Source organism: Anneissia japonica, unplaced genomic scaffold, assembly GCF_011630105.1.
Source record: "Anneissia japonica isolate Jap-2015-1 unplaced genomic scaffold, ASM1163010v1 scaffold287829_len2072220_cov186, whole genome shotgun sequence".
Lineage (NCBI taxonomy): Eukaryota > Metazoa > Echinodermata > Crinoidea > Comatulida > Comatulidae > Anneissia > Anneissia japonica.
The window spans coordinates 1,015,403-1,026,670 of record NW_022716075.1 but is presented as its reverse complement, the minus strand read 5'-3'; the positions used below and the strand labels follow the sequence as shown (position 1 = coordinate 1,026,670).

The following is an 11,268-nucleotide window of genomic DNA, read 5'->3' as shown; positions in this document are numbered from 1 at the left end:
GTATATATATGGCTTGGACTTCCAACCTCGAGGTCGGGGGTTCGCAACTCTAGCTGTGAAAATCGCTTGTGTCCTTTATCTACGGTTGCCTGTCTCCACCCAGGAGTATAAGTGGGTCTACCTGGTAGTTTCCAACACGGAATAATAATTATATATATTATATATATATATATGTATATATATATATATATATTTATTTTATTTTTCAAGATTTTCAAGAGACATAAGAGAGACATTATAATTGGGACAAATATGACTAAGAAACCTAATAAACTTATTCTAAACATTAGAAATACGCTGAGCTTGTGTAATATCACTAACTACTCCATTATGCAATAACAGATGTAGTGGAAATAGGCGTAAATTGTGATCTTGTAAATGTGTACCTATTTTGGCATTGCAGATGTAGGCAAAACTGAAAGCAGCTTCACACCAGAGACAGTTGCAGCTTTATGGGCAGGCTTCTTTGGTGGATTAGTCGGAGTGTTTGGGATAGGTATGCTGTTTTACCAACTTCGGATTAGGAAGTACGAAGAGTACAAGCGAAGGAATGATGAAATTGCTGTTATGCCTCCAGTTGGAGTTACGTTCCCAAATTCGTTAGGTTGCTGTGGACGATAATACCATCTTTTGGAGATCCTGTTTCTTAAAGTTTAACTCAATTTCTTTTCATTCAGATATTTTAATTTTTGCCTTTGCAATCATGAAGTTTGTGCCTGACCTATTACACAGAATTTTACATAGACTAGAATGAAAGAGAGTTTATCAAATTATGGGAAAAAAATCGTAAAAGTTATAAGGAATTACCATACTTAGGAAGAGATATAAAATGCTGTTGCCTAGGCCAGGCCTTTGTGACCCTAAACAGCATACAGTATCATAGGAACGCTTCACCCTAGTTCTGTATCGCCATAAAAATATTACAAACTGTACCAATGGCCGTATTCGACTGGATCTTTCTTCCTTAAACCACGACTGCCTGCGCAGTGGTAACCGAAGACAACCAGGCAAATGTAAAAGTGGTAAATACCATAGTTAGATGGTAAATACTCAACAAAACAAAATGACTGCATAGTTTACCGCTATACACGCTAGCGTAGTTAAGGTTATTTCATGAAATTTTATATAAATTATGTTAACGCTAAACTGACAAATTAGACATATTTGTTTTGGTGAGGTGGATAACTTATTGCAAATTTAATTTCCGTTGTCAACAAAGTAATGAAAGTAATACTCAACAAAAAAAAATCGTTGTCAACGAAAAGAACCAGTCGAAAACGGAAATTGTCTTATGCAGAATTGTGTTCTTTACCCCATTAAGAATGTAAAGTGTCTTAATACGCTTACCATGTTTTGTTTTGCCTATTTTAATTTACTCATTATCATCGACGTTGGTGGCGTATCTTCGTCTTATTGCTTCACTATATTTATTTGCATGCTACCTAATTTATTGTTTAATAAATGTATTGATTAATTTACAGTTAGTATGTAAAATGTATTGCAATGAAATCTTAAGTTAATTTGGGATGCTTTATTTAAATTGTATATAAAGGGTTTATGAATACAAATTGTGTATTTGGTTGTTTGCCGTCACCATGCAATTTTGGTAAAATATTATTTTTGTGAATGCCATTGTCCAATGTAAATAAATCTCAATTTGGGAATATTTTTACTACTTGCCTCTTGTACTTTTTATACATCATTTGTGATTCATCTGTTTAATATTAAGAAACCATTATACTAAATTCATATTTACCACATGCAATTGCATCGTGTAGGAAACTGTTGTATGCCTATGAACAGGCCTTTAAACCTTAAGACACGGCGCAGAGGCTTATTAATAACAGCAAAGTGCTGTATTTGATGGGGAACCCTTACTGAAGCTGCGTACACGGGTATGGGCCTACATAGAGCATTGAAAAGGCAATGGAGGATTTTGGGTTCATTATAAGCAACGACGCGTTTAATGAAACTGAGAATTTGAAGAGATTTAATGGAGACAGTGAAAACGTGTGATGACCATGAGAGAAAGTTATGCCAAGATATTTGTGAGAAGATGTGCAAGACAGAGGATCTTAGTCAATAGCATACCTTATTTATTATAAGGAATGAAGTTTCTTTTACGAGTATTTTGAAGGACTTGCACTTATTAGAGTTTATTTTACATGCACTGTGCCATGCATTAATGTCAACACACACAAAAAAATTAATGTAGGCCTTTATGTCGTAATATCAGGTGGTAGCAAAATCCAGTGAAAAAAAAAATGTATTTACTACATGCTCGTTTATTTCTGTTGTGAATTGATTTGAGGAGGGTGTGGACCCGATGGAGATAACAATGGGTAAGTACACAACTTTAACGATAAATATTATATTTAACATAGCAATATTACAAAGCCATATGCCTAAATATATGAATATAAATATTATGTATATTTGTCAGATATTAATTTTCAAGTTACGTGCGTTGTTGGGTCAGGCCTCACTGCTGTTCTTGTTCTTGTTACCAAAACTTTAAAAGCATGCAGAGTCGCCAGTTTTGAACGGACGTGCAGAAATGTTTGTACATATAAACTAGAGGTGATTTCCAACAAACTTTCATCGCCTTTTTTCCCCCCCAAAAAAATGGAACCCCGATTCGCCCCTACTTTATTTCTGAAACTATCTGAAAACGTTGTAGCGCCACCATTCCCGAAAATCACTGATCCTCCCCTGAGTGGTTGTTGCAGGCCCATATCGTACGGATCTATATTATTGTTTACGTCAGTTGCCTATCATATTCATTATCATATATTAATATCCGTTTCTACATTAATACAAATGCATGCCTAAAATACTCAACATTTACATTATTAAATTCGCATATACAATAAAAACGGGATCACTTAGACAGTTAGACAGTTACATCATCCGTAAACAAATTCCTAATTTTGATTGGATGTTATTGTTTTAATCCAACCGTGCATAAAATAGCATCCAATCAGAGTTAAACTTCCTATTTTGAATACACCAGTATAAAAGATGTTGTTTCTTCGTCCGTTTCGTCTATTCTCCTAGTGTGAGCAGCGGAGGAGGGTGTGGATAGAGAGAGACACAGCAGGTGAGTACCAGAGTAAAATGTAATAGGCCTAATACTCTAATTATGATAAATAAATAATAAAATGTACCATTGGAAGTTACACTCTCACATGACGGGTCGAAAATCACGGCTTTGTATTGCGAAGTTGTTACTATCTCTTAGGCCTAGTTTAAGAACGCTGAAGTAAAAAGTCAATATAGCGACACGCTACTATGCATTTATTAGCTGGCCTACCGTGACATATAGCACAAACCCTATGTTAGGGTCTGTGCTTATACATTACTTATACATTACTTCACTACCATATTACCATCCATCCATGAGTGTTATCAATTTTAACTCCTGCAATTAGTCACCTAATGTTGCTCGTTTTGTATTGCAGGTCTTACAAGTGGACGCCCTTTAAACTGACGTCCATAGGCACAGTCAGGCAATTTCTGGCGCCAACACTGCAAATAAGTGTTATAGGCCTATTGTGGAGTTTTTGATCACAAGTTATTTGACTTTTGGCATCTATATTTAATCATCCTCTATCTTGTTTCATTTCATTGCATTTTATTTTCATTTCATTTATCCGAATACAACATCTACCTTATTCTCTTAATATGCACATAATCAGCACACCGATAGAATATTATTATTTCGTAAGTTTCTTTTATTACTGTTATTTTATTCATAATATTTTTTATTAATATTATTGTAATGTTTATTTTTGTATTTTTTATATGAGGCCTTTCTTTTATTTTTATTAATTTTTATTACTATTATTTTATTATTGTTATTGCGTTAGGAATCACGTAAATTTCGTAGACGCCATTAGTCAAATTTCAATAAATAAATATAAAAAAACAGTTTAAATTTTATACTTGCCAACTGGAGTCTTTCTACGTTTGCACCATTTTATCCTCCTTGACGTGCTGATTTGATGAACGCCATCGCGGCTTCGAGCATCCAAGCATCAATCATAGTAAGAACTAACATGTGCTGAAACCAATAAGCTATTATATAGATACCTATATAGTACCTTTTTGGTTAAAATGTGATGTTTCTTCCATACTAACACACAGGGTTAGACATTAGGCTTTGCCTTTTGAGAGCAACGAAGCTAATAATTAACAGATATCCTAATACCGTATAGACACTTTTAGAGATTTTATATTGAAAACTAGGTTAATGGTTATCGTATGATACAGAATTGCAAAAGATGAACCATGGATAATCTGACAAGAACATTAGATCATATCCAGCAACATTTGGACATATCATTATTTATCAGATAAGCAGCATCAATTCGAATATTTATGAATATGTATGTATATGCAAATTCAACTAACACTTAAGCAAACAGTTGTTGTTGTTGTTCAATTATGTTGATTATATGCAAATTTGACGGAACCGCAGGTAAGTTACTAACACAGCAAGACATCGCCTCGAGCACCCAAGCATCAAACCAAGTAAGAGAACTAATCAATATAGGATTGTTTGTGTAGTCAAAACAATCATACTAATATCGTATTAACCCATTACCCATCTTGTAAACCACTTAATTTAAATCATGGTATTTTTTATTATTTTATTTTAGTATGAAAAACCTGAGCACACAAGTGCTGTGCTGCTGGCGATGAGATAAAACGATGATAGGTAAGGAACGCAAGCCGTGCAAAAAACGATTGTTGTGCCCACCAATCGTTGGACTTTATTTGTGCCGATAGTGGATTGTATTTGATAATGGTAGCTGGTGTTGCCTCAGCAAGTCTTCAGTTGTATCCCTGTGAAATTGTTGCAATAAATGTGTACAGCTGTACAAACAAGCTTGTGTTGACTCTTTTTCTTTGTATCTGTGTCTCTTTCTAATCACTTTAATGGTCAGCCCTCTATACCAAACATTGTATCCCTATGAATTTGTTTCAATAAATTTGTGCATCAAAACATACGTGTTTGACTTTCTTTGTCTTGTAAAACGATAGTAAATGAAATACATTTACCATTGTTGAACTTTAGTTTATGTAAATAAAAAATTAAAAATACATGACTCCTCTGTGTAGCTTAACAATAATGCATTAATATTTTTACAGATGCATGAATGCAATGTTTATATCTAATAGTATGTTTTTCCTTTCAGAAATATTAACTTGTCCACAGACAGTATTAAGGCGACAAATACCATGTGTATCAAGGTATTTGTCGCCTATGCATGTGTGCGGAATAAATAAATATATTCTTTCAATAATTATTTTATAACATTAAAGTTTATTTCATTTCAGAAAAAAATCTGGTGATCTTGATATTGATGCTTGCGGAAATATTTTAACATACTGAACATACATACTGGCTGGTGGTGATACTTCTGCCGACGGATAATTATCGACCTGAAATGAAAAAATAAATTAATGACTGTAACGATGGTGATGGTGATGATGATGATGATAGCGATGACTATAGTAATGATTAATTACATGATTTGTGACTATGACGACAGAGTTGACAACTCATACAAAGACCTGCTGTAATAGGCAGAAAATACCGATGATGAACGATAACGAAATGGTGTACCTAAACTTACAATGGTAAGTTTTTTAAGATGATGTCTGAACGTGTGAAAGTGTCTAAAGTGACTTGGTTGAGGTAAAGTGAGTGAAATGAACCTCTGGGTCTATAATACGCTATGCATACATCTATACATTTGTGCTTTCATTTCAGAAAAATCAGTTTTTGATAATGCTTCCAAATAAACCACATCAATTTGCTATGTAAACTCGTGTTTCTTCTGGTGAACAACATTAATATCGACATAAAGTGAGTACGATGGCAGCTGTGAGGATGATGTTGATGATACTGATGATAAAGATGGTTGAAATGGTAGACCTGTATTTGCAAAGGTAAGTTTGAATGTTTGGGGTTTGTGAAATTTTCTACTAATATTTTTAATCATTATTATAGTTTCTGTATTACCAATTTTGTTTTATTTATCATTCTCATGAAATGTTTTTTTTTTCTAGTTATCTTGTACTTTAATTAATTGCCATCTATGCATGTGTGCCGAATAAGTAAGTATATTCCTTATGTTTGTCTACTCCTTAAGATGCCCTTTCGACACATGTTTCATAACATTTAATTTCATTCATTTCAGAATAAGAAGCCTCGTGATTTTGATAACGATGCTTGCGAAATATGCTATGTACATACTGATTGGCTGTTGGTGGTGGTTCTTCTGCCGATGGATAATGTATCAACTTGAAATGAAAAAAATGACAATGATAATGATGATTGTGATGATGATTATGATAGCGATATATGCTATGCAGACTCATTTATATTGACATGTATTGAACATTGAACAAATAACGACGATGACAATAACATGACAAATGATTAATTGGTTTTTGACTCTTCACTTTGCTAATGTTCCTATCATGACCCAAAATATGGACTGTAAAGTTTGGGTGATTCCTACCATCTTGGTGGGTTTGAAAAATGATGTGAAAAGAACCTAATGCTATTAGGCTATGCATAAATCTATACTTTATGTTTCAGAAAAAAAAAGACTTTGATGATGCGTGTGAATTTCCGCATAGAACACAACAACTTGCTAAGTAGACTCGTGCTTTTTCTTATGATGGAAAACTATGGACATAAAAGTGAGGACGATGATAACGATGATGCGGATAATGAGGATGAAATATCTTGTACTTTATGAATTGCTACCGATGCATGTGCGCAGAATAAATAGGTATATTCCTTATGTTTGGCTACTCCTTGGGATGCCCCTTTAATACATATTTTATAACTTTAACTTTATTTCATTTCAGAATAAAAAGCCTGGTGATTTCGGTAATGATGCTTGCGGAGGTAGGCTACTGGTCGTGATGGTGGTGGTGGTGCCTTTGCCAATGGATAATATATCGACTTGAAATGGAGGAAATGGACAGTGACGATGATGATAATGATGAGTGGTGATGATGATGAATACTGTACTACGATATATGCTATGCAGACTCGTTCATATCGACATGAATTGAACATTTAATGAATAGCCTTAACGACGATTACGGTAAAGAGTATGTTGTTGCTGATAAAGATGGCGATAGATGTTAATACGATAACGGCAATGATGATCACTTACTTGATTAATTGGAGGCTCTTTACTTTCAGATTAAAAAGCCTGGTGATTTTGACAATGATGCTTGCGGAAATAGGCTACGTACATACGGATTGGCTGGTGGTGGTGGTGCTTCTGCCAATGGATAGTGTATCGACTTGAAATAAAGGAAATAGAGATGTTAATACGATAACGACAATGGTGATTAATTGGTATTAGACTCTTTACTTTGCTAATGTTCGCATCATAGTTCAAAGTTTGGGAGGTTCCTGCAGTAAGTTTTAGTGAGTTGTGATTGAAGCTAATTAAGAGACTTTGCTATTACAAAATAATAAAATGACCATGATGGTGATGACTATGACCATGATGGTGATGACTATGACAGCAATGACTTAGTGGCGATTAACAATAATGAAATAATGTATCAAAACTTGCTAAGGTAAGTTTTAAGATCATGTTTGAGCTTTCAAACCAGCTTTGTGGGGTTGTGAAATGATGTGAAATGAACCTAGAGCTATTAGGCTGTGCATAAACGCATGAAATTATTTTTTCATTTCAGAAAAAAAAAATATTTTGAAGATGTGTGTGAATTTCCGCATAGATCGCAACACTTTGCTATGTAGACTCGTGCTTCCTCTGATTAAAAACTATCAACATAAAAGTAAGGACGATGACAAGTTACCTTTACTTTAATAAATTGCCACCTAAGCAATTAGTGTGCGGAATAAATAGGTATATTCCTTATGTTTTTCTACTGCTTGGGATGCCCCTTTAACACATATTTTTTTTATAACATTTAACTTTATTTCATTTCAGAATAAAAAGCATGTTGATTTTGATAATAATGCTTCCAGAAATATGCTACGTACGTACTGATTGGCTGGTGGTGTAAAATTTAAATGAAAAAAACGATGACAATGATGATAGCGATGTAATGCGGACTCGTTCTTATTGAACATTCAACGAATAATGACGATGATGATGATATTGATAACGAGGATGTTTTTGCTGTTACGAATGGCGATATAGATGATGCTAATATAAGGAAGATGATTATTGCTTGATTACTTGGTATTAGACTGTTGAAGCTTTATTTTGCTTATGATCTTATCATGGCACAAACTATGACTGTAAACTGTAAACTGTGAACCTCAGTGGGTTGTACTTTGTACAACAAAATAAAATGACAGATGACGGCAATGACTATATAGACAGCGATCGATGACTTTAGTGACGATTAACGATGATGAAATAGTGTACCTGAACAAATTTTGAGATGATGTTTGAATGCCTGAAAGTTAGGCTTGTTTTTTCAAAACGGCTTGGTGGGGTTGTGAAATGAATATAGGGCTAATACTGTATGTACATACATTTTATAACATTAAGGTTTTTTCATTTCAGACTAAATCACGTCAATGTGCTTCTTCTGATGGTGAATATCATGATAATATGAGGTGATAACTATAACGAAGATCATGTTATATAGGCCTAATGACAACGTTGGTTATGATGAAATGGTACCGTAGACCTGTACTTGGAAAGGTAAGTTTGAATTCCTGGGGTTTCTGAAATTAACTTATGGATGGACTATTGGTTAGCGTACTTGACGCGACTACTGTGTGTGGTTGAAATTGTGTCGGTAACTGGAATTTTGTAAAATATTTACATGGGCGAGTCCAGGATATTTCTACTGCAACAAGAGGGCGATTCAAGACCAACCTATTGATCTTGCCTACTATTCTGGGGGTCCAGGCGCCATTATGTTAATCTAAATGATTTCAAACTTTATTAGGATTTGTTGTCTGTCCAGAGGCGGGATCAGCACCCATTTTGCTAATGTCACTGTATTCATACAAGTTCAATTTCTTAATTGCTTACATAAGTGGTTGATATGCAAAGCCTAATACTTGTGAACTGTCGACTCAAACCTGACTGAAACTGCTGTGTGCGATCGAGTTAAATGAAATAGCTGTGGACATTGATGATAATAAGGTGAGTTTCAATGTTGCTTTTTTTTTAATTGCGCCTTTGTTTATGCATTCTTTTCCAAATGATGGGGATGCACCTCATTGTGTAATGAACAATGCAGTGACGTATCCAGTGATTTGAAATAAAGTGGGGTGGGCAGGAAGGGGCTTTCACAGATGGAGGTTCTATAATAATCCTCGGCCCCATCTTGGTTGGGGCGGAGGTAAGAAAATTTATGATTATGGTTGGCCGAAAATGGCACTCACGGACTTTTAAAAAAAATTAAATATATATAATATTTTTCATCTCCATTTATTTAATTTTGAAAAATGTTGGGGTGAGGATCGGAGTCCGGGCCGGCTGGGCTTCCCCTGAATCCTCCACATCAATGCTCTTGTGGATGAGCAAACTGGTTGGAAGAAGAAAATATATGTAATGATAATTGTTGTTAATTTTCAATTCTTATCTGTATAGTACCAACTAATTGGGTTATTAGATCGGACTACATCTAAGTTGTATTTCTTTATTTCATTTCTTTAGGCACAAGCGTCAAGGATATGCCAAACATCCTCATGAACACCAATCATGTTCACTATGAATCCTTCTTTTCAAAATAACGTTGAATGTTTTACTATATTTTCGTTTGGAACCGTGGTACCAGCACCCAGCAAGCGAATTTGTCTGGTTCAGGATAATATGAGATGTATTGAGCCAATTTGGTCGATTTAATTTAGAGCTGTCGAGTATGTTTGCAAGGAACATCCTCCTCGGACAATAGGTTTCTATAAAATCGGACAGTTGGTCTGAATTGTACTTGAATTAATCATTTACCTGGTATTGGTAAACTTGGGACTAAGATATATATGTTTAGGCCTACTTGTCATTGCAGTTGGTAACTAAATATAAAAAATGGGCGATATAATAATATTATTAATAATAATTTTTAAAAAATACGCCTACAATTTAATTTAACATTACAATATTCATCAATACAATATTGCTGCTTTCTCATTTTGCATTTTTTGTCATTGTACATGTTGGTGGTGTTTGTTTTGTACATTACGCTTTCATCATTTCATTTAACCCTAACTAATCCACCCTCTCTCATATCTTACTCAGGTTAGCCTATAGGTTGTAATTAAGTCAGGTTAGCTTAGTAGATAGGTCTTTTGCTTAAGGTGTAGACTAAGTACAGTATTAGCTAGGTTTAAAATATAGTTTTTCCTTCCTAAATGAGAGAGGAATGGGCTATACATTTAAGCTCCATTACTTCATTATCAATTCATAACTAATATTGTATCATTGTGTATCAGGCCATTGTATTTCCTCCATGATCAGGCATTGCTTCACATTACGGACGTTTTACAAATAATATTGAACAATAAAAGCTACAATATAAAATAATGAGACAAATAGTTAACAACTGCAATGACAAGTGATAAAATAATTTCTTGTAATAAATGTAACTTTATTATCATTTGATATATATTAAATTGTGGTAATGTTGATGTTGATGCAAATAAAGATTATTAATAAGGCAGGAATTACGCTTTAATTGTATTTATTTAGTCATAAGCATATATATAAATACACTTGTATAATGAGGGATTGTCGTGAAGAGTGTGAGACGATTAGTGTGACAGGAATTTTAAAATGTATAAGTATATACTGATTCTCGATATGCAGAAGTTGGACGCTTGGAGATGATCTTTAATTGGAGGGGTTTTATACACTACATAGGCCTACAATATAATTAAAAATAATTAATTATTAATTAATTATAATGATAATTTATACAAGTACAAATATATTATATCTAGGAAATTATGAAAACTATATTATTAACAGGAAAAGATGTCACTAAATTTGCAATAATTTCTTTAATTGTGTAATCAAAACTATTAAATTTCTTGAATACATTGTATTTAACATGCACATACTTTTCTGAAAATTTTCTCAATCAATTACACCATAATTCATTGCATTATTTTGGGTTACATGTACCTTTAAACTGGATATTGACCCAATAACGTTTGCGGTAGGTCCAGAATTATCCTCCTGGAATATGAAAATCTGCATACAGTGTAAGCTCCTGAAATCTCGTATTGCGCCCAGGTTTGTA

At 33.9% G+C, this 11,268-nt stretch overlaps 1 protein-coding gene and 1 long non-coding RNA gene across 8 annotated transcripts in view; both read left to right on the top strand.

Annotated features, from left to right (window-relative positions):
- Positions 1-1,675, top strand: part of LOC117109601 — a 13,831-nt gene extending 12,156 nt beyond the window's left edge. Inside the window, exon 3 of the mRNA XM_033251981.1 lies at positions 404-1,675. Coding sequence (XP_033107872.1) covers positions 404-621 — 218 coding nt within the window. The 3' untranslated portion in view covers positions 622-1,675. The remainder of the gene's footprint in view (positions 1-403) is intronic.
- Positions 1,676-3,059: 1,384 nt separating this feature from the next.
- Positions 3,060-10,682, top strand: LOC117109633. Of its 7 annotated transcripts, XR_004445563.1 has the most exons (9): positions 3,060-3,100; positions 3,462-6,809; positions 6,889-6,928; positions 7,232-7,462; positions 7,738-7,839; positions 7,995-8,043; positions 8,580-8,720; positions 9,062-9,170; positions 9,687-10,682. It is a non-coding gene; the product is annotated as an uncharacterized LOC117109633 (long non-coding RNA). The 7 variants fall into 7 exon arrangements; XR_004445564.1 differs by having other exon boundaries at positions 3,462-4,046; positions 5,344-7,462; XR_004445562.1 differs by having other exon boundaries at positions 3,462-6,928.
- Positions 10,683-11,268: the final 586 nt, after the last annotated feature.